Raw genomic sequence first — 22,189 nt, 5'->3', positions numbered from 1 at the left:
GGGCAATTCAGGTACAATCGGCGCAAATCGGAAATATTCGGGTAACACGTCGGGAAAACGTGAATCGGGCCCTTAGTAAATTACCCCCCCTGAGTTCACTTTGGAGCGCTGCCTATTCTTTGGGTTATCTATCTGTCCATGGAAGACTATGGGGGACGTGTATCACTCACACAACAGAACATGCTGGATCCAGACTTACTTTTGGTAAACTACTATTTGGGACTAAAAAGTCCCACACTACAAAAAGTCTCAAAAGTGACACTAAACCGGCAACTCATCACATGTATCACACAGAGGAAAAACGTAAGATACATTGCAATGATTAAGTAGCCGACATCAGGAAACTTGAAAAAGTCGCTGCCAAAAAACTATGATACATGTGACCCTGCAGGGTCGGCTCCAAGTTTCAGTAGGCCCCATGGCGACAGAGTCTCAGTTGGCCCCTTTGCAGTAAACTCACGTGGCAGCATTAGAAATTCTGAAACTAAAACAGTCTCTGGTTCCTTAAATATTCTCCAGTGTATCAACCCAATCAGCCCATCAGGATTATTTTATATAAAACCCAACTCACCCCCATTAATTCCTTATGTACAGCATTATATGCCCCCCCCCCCCCAGCAGCTCTGGGCCCCGGCACTTGCCAGGTGTGCCCAGTGCTGGCGCCGGCCCTGCCCCTATGACACCCATGGGTGTATAAAAGTTTTCATATAAAATGTAAGACTAGAAGATGTTGGTGCTGCTTAAAGTCATTCCATTGAAACACATACACATACATACTAACAACATACATAAAGGGACAATACCTAACACTGGCTGCAGAGAGTAGAGAGCACAGCAGTGTCAGGACACACCCAAAGTTGCAGAAGCTACCATCCCAGAATATAAATCCATATTTCACAGTCCTGCTGCTACTATTAACACACACATAGATGTGATGACAGATTATGTTAGGACATTATGTAGCACTAGGTGCAGTCTATATATGACAGATTCCCTATGATGGTTTACATCCTCTTTCCCCTCCTCCTGACTTGACATGTTGATAAGGATTTACCTGTTTCTCCTCGGAGAGCCTTCTCCAGCTTGATACCTTGTACGTCAAGCGCTCGCTGCTTCTCTTCAGTCTCCTGGAGCTGGCGCTGTATTGTCTATGGGAAGAATGGGTTGTTACAATGTTGCACTTGTGCGGGTGTTAGAGGTCGATTCTACAGAACCTGCTGTTACATTGTAACCAATACAATGATGGAAACCCAAAGAGACGTCTATTTATCTGACATCTAAACAACTAAAGATCCATTGTACCAAGAAACGGAGGCCCCGGAATAATACACCAATATTGTCCCCGGGATCAGGGGGTGTCCTATCAGTAACATCAATACACTGTGGTATTGTCAGTAAACATGGCGGCTAATATCCTATATACACAAGACAAACAAAAACTACATTGTATTAAAACATCTAAAACAATATATTTAAAATTCATACAAAAAACTGAAAAATAAAAAAAATCTGCCCGATATATATACACAAAGAACCAGTTATCCAAAAATACAAAAACCTCTTTCTTACTGTTACCCAATATATAGAGCCAGTGGCGTAACTAGGAATAGCAGGGCCCCATAGCAGGCTTCGGCATAGGGCCCCCCTTCTCACTTAAAAATTATGCATATTTGTATACTCACACATGCGAGTTACAATCACACATTTATACACTCATGCACACTTATATAGAGCATATACACACATTCAGTATATGCAGACACCATAAACACATATAGAATATACACATCACAGATGCAGCATATATACATGACATATATGTTATATACATATTATGATATTTTGGATATAATGATGCACATCCTCCACTCTTTAGCGTGTCAGGTCGGATGGCGGGGCCCCCTGACAATGTGGGCCCCATAGCGGTTGCTATGGCTGCTACCACTGTAGTTACGCCCCTGTATAGAGCAACTGTAAAGTTTTTTTTTTTAGCTCTTGGGATTTTCTGAACAACTTTTGCCTATTATCTTTGTTACCTATATCCAGCAGTTTCTTTGCTATATGTCTCAGTGCTGAAGTAGCTCCTCCCTCTGCCGGTGCTGACAACTCCTGGGAATCCGTCTTATTAACAAATCTACAGTCTCATAAGAGGGGAGGGACTGCTGCTCATAGAGGAGGAGGTCATGTGACCGAGCTCTCTCTGTGTATGTAGCAGAGCTGGATGCGTTCAGGTCAGTGGATACATGATATCTCCTATACAGAATAGTGAGGTACAAGATCTCCCCTGTTCCCTATGAGTCTGCCATATACATCATGTATGTGCACTGTGCAGTGGATTTACTTGTAGGAATCTAAATAGATTTAATGCTAAATTACTTTGAGAGAGAACACAAGGCATCATGGGATCTGTGGGCAAAGTCAATTGGACTCATCTTCAGGGCCTCTGACTTTTTTGTGTAACCAATATATCAATTTTAGATATATTGGGGCAGATTTATCAAGCTGTCCTTGGCAACCAATCACAGCTCCCCTTTAAAATATTCATGAGCACTTTTAAAAAGAAAGCTGAGCTGTAATTGGTTGCCATGGGTAACCAAGAATATTCTGACTTTCAGACAGCTTGATATATCTGTCCCATTGTTTTAGATCATGATTTAATAAATTTTTGTTTTTGTGGCAGAATTAGAGTGGTTTGTATTGTTTATATTTTGTTTGGTTTTTATGGGAATCTGAGCGAGTCTTATCACTGCAAAGCATTCTGGTCCCAAAAATCCCATCTATAGGTGAGTCATGGTAATGGGATTTGTCTTCTCTTGATCTCCGGAATATCCTAAATTTGTCTCTTGTCTGTGGTTGCATTGAGTCTACATTCTTCATACTGTTCACAGCTGAGGGTTTGCAACAACTGCATTCAGCTTAGATGCGTTACAATGTTTCAGTGCAGGTAAAACACAGTACCATGGAATAGAGACTCCCAGAGGGCTGCATAAGCAGGATGCAACTGTAACAAACCCTCAGCTGGGAGACGTAAAAAAACGAATGGGCTATTGCAGCTCCCAGATGTGGCAGATTGATCCTTAAAGGGGTTTTCCCATGAAACAAGTCAGGCCCTATACACAGGATAGGGCTTAATTTGCTAATAGGTGGGGGTCTCAGTGATGATGGGTGATGTACCCCAGTTGGACCCCTCATTCTAGTGATCTGTGGGGGTCCCATCAATGAGACCCCCACGATCAGCAAGTTAGTCCCTGTTAGTCCAGTGGATAGTGCTTAACTTGTTTTGTGGAAAACCCCTTTAAGGGAACCGGTTTCTAGATTTTACCCCATTAAACTCCCAGTTCCCCCAAGTAGGGTATGAAATATCCTTTCTAGAATTCCCTCTTTTATGTGACAACACATCCATTTACCTACGAAAAATCTCCTCCAGAGTCCTGTGCAGAGAAGAGTCATATTTGCCTGAAATGAATCAAGTTTACAAGCAGCAGCTGGAGTGTCACTTGAGATGCTTGTTACTTTTGTTCTGTAGCACCTAGAAGGTTGCTTCTGGTGTCATATTAAAGATACAAATCTTACCTTTCAGGTCATTTCAGGCCTAAGGTTCTAAGAGCTACCGAACCGGAGATACCGGAATGGTGCTGGTAGTTTATCAGAGTCTGTTTCTGTATCCTCCGGTGGGATGGCAACCTTGGCACCTACTGTATCTATACCTAATCCCCCCCCCCCCGTCCCTAGGATTATTTGTCATTTTGGCTGCTGCTCCCTGTATCTGGGTTTAGATGCAGGTGGCTTACAAGGAAGCAGAGCCGGGGCTGGCAGGAGAGATCCTGTGTTCCTGTAATTACTTAAAATGAATGGTTCGGTGTCCATGACTGCGTTGTACATTGTGCGGCTGCTGTGCCAGCTCTGCCTGTGCTACAGAAGGACTGCCGGTACCCCCTCCCCTCCCCCACCAGGGCCAGTGAGCGGTCCCCCTCCTGTGTAGCTTTTCCTCCAAGTGACAATGATTTGTGAGCTCCTGTAATCTGGTGTATAGGATGCGGGCGCCGCAGAGACCTTGGAGAACAATGTGATGCCACAGAGCGCCATTCCTGACAAACAAGCGCATTATTACAGTTAAAAAGTTAAGTGTTATCTTTTCATGGAAGTGACTGACTGCCGCTGCTGTTATTCAAACTCACAAATTCTTCCAATATGAAAAACTTGTAAAAATTCCATTAAAAAAGGGGAGAAAAAAACAAGTGCGGACATCTACAGATAAAGCGTCACCGGGAGAAATCATCTGTTATTATCATCCGTGATCTGCTGATATATACAGTGTGTATGAGGATTCTGTATATGTGCCAAACCTATATCTGCTCCACTTTGTGCGGCCTCCGATAATATTTATTTGTATAAAACAATATAGAAGAGACGTTTCAGACTCAAACATAGACCTTCATCAGTTCATGTTCATAACCCTTATATATATATGGACAGTGCACAGTACAACTTCTCCTGTATATATATGGACAGTGCACAGTACCACTTCTCCTGTATATATATGGACAGTGCACAGTACCACTTCTCCTGTATATATATGGACAGTGCACAGTACCACTTCTCCTGTATATATATGGAAAGTGCACAGTACCACTTCTCCTGTATATATATGGACAGTGCACAGTACCACTTCTCCTGTATATATGTACAGGGCACAGTACCACTTCTCCTGTATATATATGGACAGTGCACAGTACAACTCCTCCTGTATATATATATGGACAGTGCACAGTACCACTTCTCCTGTATATATATGGACAGTGCACAGTACCACTTCTCCTGTATATATATGGACAGTGCACAGTACCACTTCTCCTGTATATATATGGACAGTGCACAGTACCACTTCTCCTGTATATATATATATGGGCAGTGCACAGTACCACTTCTCCTGTATATATATATGGACAGTGCACAGTACCACTTCTCCTGTATATATACGGACAGTGCACAGTACCACTTCTCCTGTATATATATATGGGCAGTGCACAGTACCACTTCTCCTGTATATATGGACAGTGCACAGTACCACTTCTCCTGTATATATGGACAGTGCACAGTACCACTTCTCCTGTATATATGGACAGTGCACAGTACCACTTCTCCTGTATATATGGACAGTGCACAGTACCACTTCTCCTGTATATATACGGACAGTGCACAGTACCACTTCTCCTGTATATATATATGGGCAGTGCACAGTACCACTTCTCCTGTATATATGGACAGTGCACAGTACCACTTCTCCTGTATATATATGGACAGTGCACAGTACCACTTCTCCTGTATATATGGACAGTGCACAGTACCACTTCTCCTGTATATATATGGACAGTGCACAGTACCACTTCTCCTGTATATATATGGACAATGCACAGTACCACTTCTCCTGTATATATATGGGCAGTGCACAGTACCACTTCTCCTGTATATATATATATGGACAGTGCACAGTACCACTTCTCCTGTATATATATGGACAGTGCACAGTACCACTTCTCCTGTATATATATGGACAGTGCACAGTATCACTTCTCCTGTATATATATGGACAGTGCACAGTACCACTTCTCCTGTATATATATGGACAGTGCACAGTACCACTTCTCCTGTATATATATGGACAGTGCACAGTACCACTTCTCCTGTATATATATGGATAGTACACAGTAACACTTCTCCTGTATATATATGGGCAGTGCACAGTACCACTTCTCCTGTATATATATGGACAGTGCACAGTACCACTTCTCCTGTATATATATGGACAGTGCACAGTACCACTTCTCCTGTATATATATGGACAGGGCACAGTACCACTTCTCCTGTATATATATGGACAGTGCACAGTACCACTTCTCCGGTATATATATGGACAGTGCACAGTACCACTTCTCCTGTATATATATGGACAGTGCACAGTACCACTTCTCCTGTATATATATATGGACAGTGCACAGTACCACTTCTCCTGTATATATATATGGACAGTGCACAGTACCACTTCTCCTGTATATATATGGACAGTGCACAGTACCACTTCTCCTGTATATATATGGACAGTGCACAGTACCACTTCTCCTGTATATATATGGACAGTGCATAGTACCACTTCTCCTGTATATATGGACAGTGCACAGTACCACTTCTCCTGTATATATATGGACAGGGCACAGTACCACTTCTCCTGTATATATATGGACAGTGCACAGTACCACTTCTCCGGTATATATATGGACAGTGCACAGTACCACTTCTCCTGTATATATATGGACAGTGCACAGTACCACTTCTCCTGTATATATATGGACAGTGCACAGTACCACTTCTCCTGTATATATATGGACAGTGCACAGTACCACTTCTCCTGTATATATATGGACAGTGCACAGTACCACTTCTCCGGTATATATATGGACAGTGCACAGTACCACTTCTCCTGTATATATATGGACAGTGCACAGTACCACTTCTCCTGTATATATATGGACAGTGCACAGTACCACTTCTCCTGTATATATATGGACAGTGCACAGTACCACTTCTCCTGTATATATATATATGGGCAGTGCACAGTACCACTTCTCCTGTATATATATATGGACAGTGCACAGTACCACTTCTCCTGTATATATACGGACAGTGCACAGTACCACTTCTCCTGTATATATATATGGGCAGTGCACAGTACCACTTCTCCTGTATATATGGACAGTGCACAGTACCACTTCTCCTGTATATATATGGACAGTGCACAGTACCACTTCTCCTGTATATATATGGACAGTGCACAGTATCACTTCTCCTGTATATATATGGACAGTGCACAGTACCACTTCTCCTGTATATATATGGACAGTACACAGTACCACTTCTCCTGTATATATATGGACAGTGCACAGTACCACTTCTCCTGTATATATATGGATAGTACACAGTAACACTTCTCCTGTATATATATGGGCAGTGCACAGTACCACTTCTCCTGTATATATATGGACAGTGCACAGTACCACTTCTCCTGTATATATATGGACAGTGCACAGTACCACTTCTCCTGTATATATATGGACAGGGCACAGTACCACTTCTCCTGTATATATATGGACAGTGCACAGTACCACTTCTCCGGTATATATATGGACAGTGCACAGTACCACTTCTCCTGTATATATATATATGGACAGTGCACAGTACCACTTCTCCTGTATATATATGGACAGTGCACAGTACCACTTCTCCTGTATATATATGGACAGTGCACAGTACCACTTCTCCTGTATATATATGGACAGTGCACAGTACCACTTCTCCTGTATATATATATGGGCAGTGCACAGTACCACTTCTCCTGTATATATATGGACAGTGCACAGTACCACTTCTCCTGTATATATATGGACAGTGCACAGTACCACTTCTCCTGTATATATATGGACAGTGCACAGTACCACTTCTCCTGTATATATGGACAGTGCACAGTACCACTTCTCCTGTATATATATGGACAGTGCACAGTACCACTTCTCCTGTATATATGGACAGTGCACAGTACCACTTCTCCTGTATATATGGACAGTGCACAGTACTACTTCTCCTGTATATATATGGACAGTGCACAGTACCACTTCTCCTGTATATATGGACAGTGCACAGTATCACTTCTCCTGTATATATATATATATGGACAGTGCACAGTACCACTTCTCCTGTATATATATATGGACAGTGCACAGTACCACTTCTCCTGTATATATGGACAGTGCACAGTACCACTTCTCCTGTATATATGGACAGTGCACAGTACCACTTCTCCTGTATATATGGACAGTGCACAGTACCACTTCTCCTGTATATATATGGACAGTGCACAGTACCACTTCTCCTGTATATATATGGACAGTGCACAGTACCACTTCTCCTGTATATATATGGACAGTGCACAGTACCACTTCTCCTGTATATATGGACAGTGCACAGTACCACTTCTCCTGTATATATATGGACAGTGCACAGTACCACTTCTCCTGTATATATATGGACAGTGCACAGTACCACTTCTCCTGTGTATATATGGACAGTGCACAGTACCACTTCTCCTGTCCTGTATATATATATATGGCTGGTGCACAGTACTACTTCTCCTGTATATATATATGGACAGTGCACAGTACCACTTCTCCTGTATATATATATATATATGGACAGTGCACAGTACCACTTCTCCTGTATATATATGGACAGTGCACAGTACCACTTCTCCTGTATATATATGGACAGTGCACAGTACCACTTCTCCTGTATATATATGGACAGTGCACAATACCACTTCTCCTGTATATATATGGACAGTGCACAGTACCACTTCTCCTGTATATATATGGACAGTGCACAGTACCACTTCTCCTGTATATATATATATGGGCAGTGCACAGTACCACTTCTCCTGTATATATATATGGACAGTGCACAGTACCACTTCTCCTGTATATATACGGACAGTGCACAGTACCACTTCTCCTGTATATATATATGGACAGTGCATAGTACCACTTCTCCTGTATATATATGGACAGTGCACAGTACCACTTCTCCTGTATATATATGGGCAGTGCACAGTACCACTTCTCCTGTATATATATATATGGGCAGTGCACAGTACCACTTCTCCTGTATATATATGGACAGTGCACAGTACCACTTCTCCTGTATATATATATATATAGACAGTGCACAGTACCACTTCTCCTGTATATATATGGACAGTGCACAGTACCACTTCTCCTGTATATATATGGACAGTGCACAGTACCACTTCTCCTGTATATATATGGACAGTGCACAGTACCACTTCTCCTGTATATATATGGACAGTGCACAGTACCACTTCTCCTGTATATATATATGGGCAGTGCACAGTACCACTTCTCCTGTATATATGGACAGTGCACAGTACCACTTCTCCTGTATATATATGGACAGTGCACAGTACCACTTCTCCTGTATATATATGGACAGTGCACAGTACCACTTCTCCTGTATATATGGACAGTGCACAGTACCACTTCTCCTGTATATATATGGACAGTGCACAGTACCACTTCTCCTGTATATATGGACAGTGCACAGTACCACTTCTCCTGTATATATGGACAGTGCACAGTACCACTTCTCCTGTATATATGGACAGTGCACAGTACTACTTCTCCTGTATATATATGGACAGTGCACAGTACCACTTCTCCTGTATATATGGACAGTGCACAGTACCACTTCTCCTGTATATATATGGGCAGTGCACAGTATCACTTCTCCTGTATATATATATATGGACAGTGCACAGTACCACTTCTCCTGTATATATATATGGACAGTGCACAGTACCACTTCTCCTGTATATATGGACAGTGCACAGTACCACTTCTCCTGTATATATGGACAGTGCACAGTACCACTTCTCCTGTATATATGGACAGTGCACAGTACCACTTCTCCTGTATATATATGGACAGTGCACAGTACCACTTCTCCTGTATATATATGGACAGTGCACAGTACCACTTCTCCTGTATATATATGGACAGTGCACAGTACCACTTCTCCTGTATATATGGACAGTGCACAGTACCACTTCTCCTGTATATATATGGACAGTGCACAGTACCACTTCTCCTGTATATATATGGACAGTGCACAGTACCACTTCTCCTGTGTATATATGGACAGTGCACAGTACCACTTCTCCTGTATATATATGGACAGTGCACAGTACCACTTCTCCTGTATATATATGGACAGTGCACAGTATCACTTCTCCTGTATATATATGGACAGTGCACAGTACCACTTCTCCTGTATATATATGGGCAGTGCACAGTACCACTTCTCCTGTATATATATGGACAGTGCACAGTACCACTTCTCCTGTATATATATGGACAGTGAACAGTACCACTTCTCCTGTATATATATGGACAGTGCACAGTACCACTTCTCCTGTATATATATGGACAGTGCACAGTACCACTTCTCCTGTATATATATGGACAGTGCACAGTACCACTTCTCCTGTATATATGGACAGTGCACAGTACCACTTCTCCTGTATATATATGGACAGTGCACAGTACCACTTCTCCTGTATATATATGGACAGTGCACAGTACCACTTCTCCTGTATATATGGACAGTGCACAGTACCACTTCTCCTGTATATATGGACAGTGCACAGTACCACTTCTCCTGTATATATATGGACAGTGCACAGTACCACTTCTCCTGTATATATGGACAGTGCACAGTACCACTTCTCCTGTATATATATGGGCAGTGCACAGTATCACTTCTCCTGTATATATATGGACAGTGCACAGTACCACTTCTCCTGTCCTGTATATATATGGACAGTGCACAGTACCACTTCTCCTGTATATATATGGACAGTGCACAGTACCACTTCTCCTGTATATATGGACAGTGCACAGTACCACTTCTCCTGTATATATGGACAGTGCACAGTACCACTTCTCCTGTATATATGGACAGTGCACAGTACCACTTCTCCTGTATATATGGACAGTGCACAGTACCACTTCTCCTGTATATATATGGACAGTGCACAGTACCACTTCTCCTGTATACATGGACAGTGCACAGTACCACTTCTCCTGTATATATATAGACAGTGCACAGTACCACTTCTCCTGTATATATATGGACAGTGCACAGTACCACTTCTCCTGTATATATATGGACAGTGCACAGTACCACTTCTCCTGTATACATGGACAGTGCACAGTACCACTTCTCCTGTATATATGGACAGTGCACAGTACCACTTCTCCTGTCCTGTATATATGGACAGTGCACAGTACCACTTCTCCTGTATATATGGACAGTGCACAGTACCACTTCTTCTGTATACATGGACAGTGCACAGTACCACTTCTCCTGTATATATATGGGCAGTGCACAGTACCACTTCTCCTGTATATATGGACAGTGCACAGTACCACTTCTCCTGTATATATGGACAGTGCACAGTACCACTTCTCCTGTATATATATGGGCAGTGCACAGTATCACTTCTCCTGTATCTATATATATGGACAGTGCACAGTACCACTTCTCCTGTATATATGGACAGTGCACAGTACCACTTCTCCTGTATATATGGACAGTGCACAGTACCACTTCTCCTGTATATATGGACAGTGCACAGTACCACTTCTCCTGTATATATGGACAGTGCACAGTACCACTTCTCCTGTATATATGGACAGTGCACAGTACCACTTCTCCTGTATATATGGACAGTGCACAGTACCACTTCTCCTGTATATATGGACAGTGCACAGTACCACTTCTCCTGTATATATATGGACAGTGCACAGTACCACTTCTCCTGTATACATGGACAGTGCACAGTACCACTTCTCCTGTATATATATGGACAGTGCACAGTACCACTTCTCCTGTATATATATAGACAGTGCACAGTACCACTTCTCCTGTATATATATGGACAGTGCACAGTACCACTTCTCCTGTATATATATGGACAGTGCACAGTACCACTTCTCCTGTATATATATGGACAGTGTACAGTACCACTTCTCCTGTATATATATGGACAGTGCACAGTACCACTTCTCCTGTATATATATATATATATATATGGACAGTGCACAGTGCCACTTCTCCTGTATATATGTGGACAGTGCACAGTACTACTTCTCCTGTATATATATGGACAGTACCACTTCTCCTGTATATATATGGACAGTACCACTTCTCCTGTATATATATGGACAGTGCACAGTACCACTTCTCCTGTATATATATATGGACAGTGCACAGTACCACTTCTCCTGTATATATATGGACAGTGCACAGTACCACTTCTCCTGTATATATGGACAGTGCACAGTACCACTTCTCCTGTATATATATGGACAGTGCACAGTGCCACTTCTCCTGTATATATGGACAGGGCACAGTACCACTTCTCCTGTATATATATATATATGGACATTGCACAGTGCCACTTCTCCTGTATATATGGACAGGGCACAGTACCACTTCTCCTGTATATATATGGGCAGTGCACAGTACCACTTCTCCTGTGTATATATGGACAGTGCACAGTACCACTTCTCTTGTATATATATGGACAGTGCACAGTACCACTTCTCCTGTATATATATGGACAGTGCACAGTACCACTTCTCCTGTATATATGTGGACAGTGCACAGTACCACTTCTCCTGTATATATATGGACAGTGCACAGTACCACTTCTCCTGTATATATGTGGACAGTGCACAGTACCACTTCTCCTGTATATATATGGACAGTGCACAGTACCACTTCTCCTGTATATATATGGACAGTGCACAGTACCACTTCTCCTGTATACATGGACAGTGCACAGTACCACTTCTCCTGTATATATATGGGCAGTGCACAGTACCACTTCTCCTGTATATATATGGACAGTGCACAGTACCACTTCTCCTGTATATATATGGACGGTGCACAGTACCACTTCTCCTGTATATATGGACAGTGCACAGTACCACTTCTCCTGTATATATGGACAGTGCACAGTACCACTTCTCCTGTATATATGGACAGTGCACAGTACCACTTCTCCTGTATATATATGGACAGTGCACAGTACCACTTCTCCTGTATACATGGACAGTGCACAGTACCACTTCTCCTGTATATATATGGGCAGTGCACAGTACCACTTCTCCTGTATATATATGGACAGTGCACAGTACCACTTCTCCTGTATATATATGGACAGTGCACAGTACCACTTCTCCTGTATATATAGACAGTGCACAGTACCACTTCTCCTGTATATATATGGACAGTGCACAGTACCACTTCTCCTGTATATATATAGACAGTGCACAGTACCACTTCTCCTGTATATATATGGACAGTGCACAGTACCACTTCTCCTGTATATATATGGACAGTGCACAGTACCACTTCTCCTGTATATATATGGACAGTGTACAGTACCACTTCTCCTGTATATATATGGACAGTGCACAGTACCACTTCTCCTGTATATATATATGGACAGTGCACAGTACCACTTCTCCTGTATATATATATATATGGACAGTGCACAGTGCCACTTCTCCTGTATATATGTGGACAGTGCACAGTACTACTTCTCCTGTATATATATGGACAGTACCACTTCTCCTGTATATATATGGACAGTGCACAGTACCACTTCTCCTGTATATATATATGGACAGTGCACAGTACCACTTCTCCTGTATATATATGGACAGTGCACAGTACCACTTCTCCTGTATATATGGACAGTGCACAGTACCACTTCTCCTGTATATATATGGACAGTGCACAGTGCCACTTCTCCTGTATATATGGACAGGGCACAGTACCACTTCTCCTGTATATATATATATATGGACATTGCACAGTACCACTTCTCCTGTATATATGGACAGGGCACAGTACCACTTCTCCTGTATATATATGGGCAGTGCACAGTACCACTTCTCCTGTGTATATATGGACAGTGCACAGTACCACTTCTCTTGTATATATGTGGACAGTGCACAGTACCACTTCTCCTGTATATATATGGACAGTGCACAGTATCACTTCTCCTGTATATATATGGACAGTGCACAGTACCACTTCTCCTGTATATATATGGACAGTGCACAGTACCACTTCTCCTGTACATATATGGACAGTGCACAGTACCACTTCTCCTGTATATATATATATGGACAGTGCACAGTACCACTTCTCCTGTATATATATGGACAGTGCACAGTACCACTTCTCCTGTATATATATGGACAGTGCACAGTACCACTTCTCCTGTATATATATGGACAGTGCACAGTACCACTTCTCCTGTATATATGTGGACAGTGCACAGTACCACTTCTCCTGTATATATATGGACAGTGCACAGTATCACTTCTCCTGTATATATATGGACAGTGCACAGTACCACTTCTCCTGTATATATATGGACAGTGCACAGTACCACTTCTCCTGTACATATATGGACAGTGCACAGTACCACTTCTCCTGTATATATATGGACAGTGCACAGTACCACTTCTCCTGTATATATATGGACAGTGCACAGTACCACTTCTCCTGTATATATATGGACAGTGCACAGTACCACTTCTCCTGTATATATATGGACAGTGCACAGTACCACTTCTCCTGTATATATATGGACAGTGCACAGTACTACTTCTCCTGTATATATATGGACAGTGCACAGTACCACTTCTCCTGTATATATATGGACAGTGCACAGTACCACTTCTCCTGTATATATGGTGAATGCACAGTACCACTTCTCCTGTATATATGGTGAATGCACAGTACTACTTCTCTTTGCTCTCACCTGGGCTTTGTGCAGCCTCTTGAGCTCCTCCTGTTTGGCTCGCAGTCTCGCCTCTTTCTCCATCTTTCTCTGCTGCTTGGAGGCCCTGGTGGTCTGGAGGAACAAGGCATAAGGGGGGTTAATACTTTTCCTGTACATGTGATACATAATACAGCCGGCTATGATGTAAGATGACATCTATCACTATACAATGTACATTATGAGGACGTCTCACAGCTGATCAGTGGGGGTCCTGCCTATCTGGGGGGTATTAGCGCATATATCCTGGACTATACATTAATAACACGGAGACATGGGATATTCTCCTAGGAATAATTCCTTCTCCCCAGTGACTGCACTCAGCCATATTGTACTCCCTGTCTTCATCGCTTCTTCTTTTGTGATAAAATCGTGTTTTTAGGCTTATTCTCCATTTCGGGCAGAGGAGTCCCGAGTCCACAATTCCTGCCAAATTCGGATGTAATGAACGGTTTAGAGACGCAATCCAGAAGCCGCCGCTGTCCTGGAGCGATTACAAGTCGGGGCGGTGGTGACAAAGCGGCACAACCGATACGGCTACTCGGACCTGGGCGCTCATGGACTCTAATCTTCCAGGGTCCTTGTGGGCTCACACTGATACACTGTGCTGAACACTCAGCTCTGGCAGGCCCCAGTCATAGTGATTATCATTTATAACTCTTCTACATTTCCATTATATGTCATGGTTCTTAGTGCTAATCCTGTTAGCCTTGGGCTAATGCTATAGTATAGCAAAGCCATAGCACCACCCGCTGGCAGCGAGGAGGCACTGCAAGCGCATCACTAGGATTAAGAAGTGTACCCTAAAATACAGAGTTTATGATGGCACAGGAGTGTTATATGAGCGGCACACATGGATATAATAGTATATTAAGATTTTTATTTTTAGTAAGGGGGGGTAGGTGTAAGCCTCTTCTTAGAATTGGCTGATAACAGGAGACAATAGCTTGCATTTAAATGCACTGCAAACAGAAATTAGGTTAACTACGGATCTACATATCACATTACTATAGGATTTCCTACTCCTGCTTATGGTGCTGACTGCAGTGATGAGGGGTCTCTATCAAATCTCAGGGGTCTCATCATAAGAAACAGCCTCAGCATCGCAACAATCCCATACTTCCCGCTGTTCTCCACAAACCCTTATATGGTGCTGCTCAAGTCCAGGGAGCGTCTGTCAAAGACTTCCAGCAGAGAAAGAGTTAAATGTAGCATTGTAATACATGGGATTTGGAATCAACCCTTTCAGTCTCTCCTTTTGGGGAAACGTGTTATGTATGACCCAGTGCAGCTGACACGGGGGGCAACAATGTATCAAGGTAGAGACAGATATGTGTCACTTGTCATGTACTGATACATTGTAACAAACCATCAGGCCTGGAAGAAGATGGAGTCTCCGGGGAAGGTTACACTAACCAAAGACTTGATACACATTGTGGTTTAGTTGTATTTATATGTACATCAAGGTTTCGGGATGTAATGATCTTCTTGCACCCCTGCACCGGCACCGACAGGGTCACATGGCTGTCCCTCTACAGGTCCTCAAAATCAAGCTTCTTATATTTGTTATCCATGGCCTCCTTCCTTCTAAAATCAACTTTTTAAATTATGCTAATGAAACAGAAGGGCTATGGGAGTGTTACCAGAGTCCCCCAGTGCTGCAGATTCACAGGCTGTTACATTGTGAAGGAGCACTTCCTCCCCCTACCACTGTGTGTTCACTTCTGCCAAGGTTACAGGAAGTGCAGGGGGGGGGGGGTAAGACTGAGCCGTGTAGCCCTTCGGCCTCATTAGCATAATTTTAAAAGCTTAGTTTACATGGAAGGATGCCATGGATAACAAATAATAGGGGGCTACAGAATGAGAATGTGAACTACTCCATGAAATTGTATGAGGACCGGTGCCGGCGGTCAGGGGTTCTTTATTAATTTAGGGTGTCTTCTCTTGAGTCTTTATTATCTTATGGTACTTGGTATCTCTGTGGATATGTATTTACTGAGAAGAATCTGGGGTTTCGATATATTTATGTTAATATAGATTTCAGTAGACAGAAGGATTGAGGATGCAGGAATATCTATGCTGCAAACTCTGCAGTTATCCAGAGAAGTCATCATTGCGGTCTGAGCCAGAGAAAGAACAAAGGGTTTCCTGCTCTGGGGTGTTCCTGCTCTGGGGTGTTTATTAGCTCCTGGTATCTTGTCTATGTTTATTTAAAAGATCTGAATACATTTGTGTTGAAATACACATTTGGTAAGGGAGCAGATGCAAACTCTGGAGTTCCTTGGAGAAGTCATCATTGCTGTCAGGATGGGAGGTAGTGGATCCTCTGTACCACCAGGAGCGATGGAGTAAGCGGACATCTGGGAGCGGAGTCTAAGTGGCACCCCGTTTTCAGCAGAGCCCACTGCAAAGCGGGTTGGACTTGCTGCGGCCTGGTACCACCAGGTTGCTCCACAGGCGCGACTTTGCTCGCAGTGGTGGCCAAGGCGTGGTAAAAAGTTGTGAGGCAGAATCATGGTCAGGGACAGGCAGGAGGTCAAAACAGGCAGCACGGAAAAAACAGGAGGTCAAGTCAGGAACGGAACCGGGGTCGCAACAGGAAATCAGCAGACAGGCACAAGGCAAAAAAACAAGCTTTCTCTGAGGCATGAAGCACAAAGATCCGGCGGGGAATGTAGGAAGTGGGCTTTTATAAAATCCCTGGAAATGGCCAGCACCAATTAGCGGTGTGCTGGCCCTTTAAATCTTCGAGCACCGGTGTGCGCACGTCCTAGATGGCGGGGCTGCGTGCGCCGCACTGCCGGATCCGGAGCAGGTAAAGAAGTACGGGGGGGAGCCAAGGACCGGAGCGAAGCACGGCTGTACCCGCGACCCCAGATGTGGGTTGTGGGGACACCCGTGACAATTGCGGTCTGAACCAGAGGAAGAACAAGAGACATAATCATCCAAAACAAGCAGAATATGGAGCAGACAAGTAATAGTTGGGCGCAGGGAGACATGGAACACTCAGCAATACAATAAATCATGGCAAAAACAAAGTGGAAGAAAAGTGAAGTGGACTTTCTTCACCCAAGGTCACAGCGATTTTTAGCAAAGTCAAAATGTTGCTGTGACCTCGGGTGAATGCTCTCCACTTCCCCGCTGTAAGGAGGCGGCTTCACTTTTGATATTTTACAATTGGGGAAGACGTCACCTGTGAGTCACACGTTTTCTGGAGGAATAGTCACATCTAGTGACATCTCTTACTTAGAGGTAATACTCTGTGTATCCCCGGCCGGTGATCACTGGCAGACATGGTGTAGCGGGGTGGTAGCTGTACTTATTCCTCTACTAAAGGAACTTACATTTTACAAATCAGATGGTATTTGAATCATTTGCTTTACAAAATTGAAACAGCAGCAGTGTCTATTCACCCACTGCCAGGGGTGCATGTACCAGGACACTACCACTAAACAGCGCTTTCCACTTGTAGTAGTATCCTACCAGAAACCTGCAACAGCTTTTACTCAAATGAGCAAACAGGAAGGACTGTAAAACAACTCTCTGCACAGAGCTAAGAGCACAGCAGGGTAAGGACCCCCCCCCCCCCCCCCCAGTGCACTTGGAGAAGTTACAATCCAGGAATATAAATTGATATATCAAAGTCCTGCTGCTACTAACAACAGTGTACACAAAGGTCTGATTACACATCTCTTCTGTGACGATATGTAACACTGACTGCGGAATACACACAGCAGAGCACAGCAGTGTGAGGACCCTCAGAAGTCCTGCTGCTACTAGCAACACAGACAAAGGTATAATTACATGTGATAATAATATTACTCCTCCACAGTTTGTTTGTTATATATATATTTTTTTTCTTTCTTTGTGTTTCATTCTGCCTGTTATAAATCATTAGGCTCCATTTGTTTAAGACCAGCCAGGAAGATGCCTGGCAGGATGGTTATAAAACCCCAGGGAGTCTATGCTTGATCAGAGAAGCATGGTCTTCCTAAGTGGTAAAATTAACACCTCTCGGCCAGAGTAGTCTAGTTAGTGGGGGATGAAAAGAAGCCACAGACTACATGTTTTTCCCTCCAAATTCAGACAAAGGGGAATATCATAGCTGCCCATAACTGGGACATAATTCATAATTATAGGTCCCAAGTTACACAGGACAGTTATGGGGTCTAGACACACTCCTGGTCTGAAAATCAGAACATTAGCTGCAATGGAAGGCAGCCAATAGCAGAACACCCCTGATATTAGGCTAAGACACCCCGAGTTTGGTATGGGGTTAATGGGAATAACATGCCCGTTTGGTTGGAAGCCATGGCACAATTGTGCCATCTCCCAATCAAAAGTTATGGGGTTCTGATAAAAACCCAGACCCAAAAAGTAGCTCACTGATGGGAGGGGGATAGAAAAATCCCCCTCACAGTGACATCACAGCCAGGGGTGGGGGTCAAAAATCACCTGGGCTTAAATGAATGAAGCAGCCACATAGTAGTGTTCAGACTGAGTGACTCTATGACAATAGAAGGCTGGATCGATGCTTATGCCCTGTCCTCGGGCCAAAGAATTTCTTCCTATTTCACTAGCAAGAATTTTTTGTTTCCGTTTTCCCTCACTGTTTGAAAGTATTGTATGTGTATTGTTTTAATCCTTTTTTTTATTTCATCTGACAATTGAATTCTTTGAGTGTACTGCATTTTTATGTAAATTAAAACTTTTTAATAAGCCTCTGCTTGTAGCCTTAAAGAGTCTCTGAAGGGAATCACGTTACCAGAGGTCATTATCAGCATAGTCCATGTAGTAAGCGATTGCATGTTCTGTGTGAATTTATCATTGTAATATCGTGTAAGTAGTGAGTGCATGTGCTGAGTTATCATCAGGGTGCATTGTCTGGGTGGTTGAGGTGCCTACGGCCTTCTTTGAGCAAGTAACTCGTGGGTGGTGGCAGTGTGGCTGGGGCGGAAATTCTGTGGAGTAAATTTAGCGTAAGGACGCCATTTTGTGGAAGTGGGCGGAGCTTAAGGGCTAAATTCTGGGACTCCATAGAGTAGGTATCCCCGTGTGTGAACTCCGGTGAGTCGGGTTCGTGACATTACACATCTTGTGATGGCCAGTAGGATGTGTCTTGAATGAGGTTCAGTGGTGCTATTCCTAGAATACTATGGTAATCAAGTATAAATCCATTTTTCACAGTCCTGATGCTACTAACAACATACACAGGTATGCTTACACAGCCGTTCCAGGGATAATATCCAACCCTGGCTGCAGCAAACACAGAGAGGAGCTGTGTGAGGACACTCGCTCAGAAGTTACAATGTTGAAATATAAATTAATATATCACAGCCCTGCTGCTACTAACAGCATACACAAAGGTATAGTTACACCTCTTGCATGGGAAAATACCTAACAGTGACTGTAGAGAACACAGAGCACAGCAGTGTGAGGACACACACAAACCTGTAACATGAATCCATATTCCACAGTCCTGCTGCTACTAACAAAGCACATAATGGTCTGATTACACATCTCTTCAGGGCCAGTATGTCTTGAATGTGTCTGTAATACCAGACACTGTCCATGGGCTAGGGTGGCGCCATTTCTGGAATATCACGCAATGCAAGTGTGATCACCTGACATTAACCCTATAACACCCTCTTTCACGCCATTACGTCATCAGTGATGAGACCTCTATTACCTTAAATGAAGACGATCGCCTCCTGGTGCTTTCCTCGTCCGAGGAGGTGCTGTAATTCTCCGATTTTGTTCCTCTGAAGCCTTTAGCATCTGCAAAGTATAATATAAGATAAGTGAACATTGTTGCGGTTTCATTGTTGCTCGTGGATACAACCGGCCTCACGAATGACACCTGGTGGTTACTATATGCTGAGATCATATCTACACCCTGGGGCTCTGCCTGCCCTCTGGGCCGCCAGTCAGTACATGATGGATATTCTTAAAGATACAGGGGCTTATTGCCTAATGCTGCTGTATATCATGCGCCATTGTGTAACCACATTATCTGCCGTCTGGCACCGCGACACCACATGACATCTGCTCGCTGGCGTCCCCTTGTCTGTACCAGCAGCACATGGGCGGCTACGTCGCTGCTTTGTCAACGTTCCCAAAAGGCATAAATATTTCACTCATTTAATCCCAGAAAAAAACCCCACAAACAACGTCTTATCTATTACGGAAACGCGCCGCGCCGCCATGAGGAACGCTCTACATATCAATTCTACAAAATGATTAAAACTTCCCCTTTAAATATAAAACAAACATCTTGAGATACAAGGAACTAAGAATTATACTCATTGACTGTGGTTCTAAAAATTCTATTCATGAACCAGGAGGATCTGGCTGAACATGTTTGTATATTGCTGGCCCTAGATATCGTTACAGCGTGGTGGGTGCTACCACTACTACCTACTTACTACTTACTTAAGTAGTAAATAACTGTAGTCTTAGGATAAAATTTGGGTGGAAAACAGCAGTTTTGACCAGTGTAAGGTGAGATGTGTAATAGTATTCGGTTTACATTCCAGAACTTTAGTAGGATTGGGGGCGTGTCCTCACACTGCTGAGCTCTTTGCTCTCTGCAGTGAGCTGCTCCACAGACTCAACAATAGAGGGCAGGGAAACATTGCAGTGAGCAGCTCAATGAAGAGAGTTAAGAGCACAGCAGTGTGAGGACAAACCCCCAGTGTCCATGGAGAAGCCACAATCCTGCCATATAAATCCATATTTCACAGTACTGCTGCTACTAGCAACATATGTAAAGGTAAGATTACACAGCCGTCCAGGAACAATACCAAACACTGGCTGCAGAGAGCTAAGAGCACAGCAGTGTGAGGAGACGTCCTCAGTGTCCATAGAGAAGCCACAATCCTGCAATATAAATCCATATTTCACAGTCCTGCTTCTACTAACAACATACACAAAGGTAAGATTACACATCTCTCCAGGGGCAATACTCAACACTGGCTGCAGAGAGCTAAGAGCACAGCAGTGTGAGGACACGCCCTCAGTACCAATGGAAAAGCTACAATCCTGGAATATACATCCACAGCAGTGTGAGGAGACGCCCTCAGTGTCCTTAGAGAAGCTACAATCCTGCAATATAAATCCATATTTCACAGTCCTGCTGCTACTACTAACAACATATGCAGAGGTAAGATTGCACATGCCATCCAGGGACAATAGCCAACGTTGGCTGCAGAGAGCTAAGAGCACAGCAGTGTGAGAAGACAACCCTGATGCTCTTGGGGAAGCTACAATCCTGGAATATACATCCATATATCACAGCCTTGCTGCTACTGACAAAATACATAAAGGTCTGATTACACAGATCTCCAGTGACAATACCTAACAATGGATGCAGAGAGCTAAGAGCACAGCAGTGTGAGGATGAACCTCTAGTTCACCTGAAGAAGCTACAATCCTGGAATATACGGCCATGTTACACAGTCCTGCTTCTACTAACAACATACACAAAGGTCTGATTACATATCTCTGCGTGGACAATACCCAATGAAGGTTGCATAGAGCTAAGAGCAGAGTGCATGGACATTCCTCCCAAGTGTACTTGGAGAAGCTCCAATTTCACAGTCCAGCTGCTACAAAAACACAGTATGATAACACAGCTCTCTCTTTGCAATTGGATAAATAATTGCAGTTTGTCATTAAAGAGTTTCCAAGCGATCTGTAATCTTA

General features: G+C 43.3%; 1 protein-coding gene across 10 annotated transcripts in view; it reads right to left on the bottom strand.

Moving 5' to 3' along the window:
• The window catches only part of MICAL2 (microtubule associated monooxygenase, calponin and LIM domain containing 2), a 238,432-nt gene that overhangs the window by 13,075 nt on the left and 203,168 nt on the right, over positions 1–22,189 (bottom strand). For all 10 annotated transcript variants that reach the window (XM_072118862.1, XM_072118866.1, XM_072118868.1 and 7 more), the window contains 3 exons: positions 20,175–20,263; positions 14,468–14,560; positions 1,055–1,148 (listed from right to left, as the gene is read on the bottom strand). In XM_072118862.1, the coding sequence (XP_071974963.1) occupies positions 1,055–1,148; positions 14,468–14,560; positions 20,175–20,263 (276 nt within the window). The remainder of the gene's footprint in view (positions 1–1,054; positions 1,149–14,467; positions 14,561–20,174; positions 20,264–22,189) is intronic.

The sequence above is a fragment of the Engystomops pustulosus genome, chromosome 7 (genome assembly GCF_040894005.1).
Source record: "Engystomops pustulosus chromosome 7, aEngPut4.maternal, whole genome shotgun sequence".
In the NCBI taxonomy this organism is placed as follows: domain Eukaryota; kingdom Metazoa; phylum Chordata; class Amphibia; order Anura; family Leptodactylidae; genus Engystomops; species Engystomops pustulosus.
The sequence above is the reverse complement of the archived record's forward strand: the minus strand, read 5'-3'. Positions and strand labels throughout refer to the sequence as shown.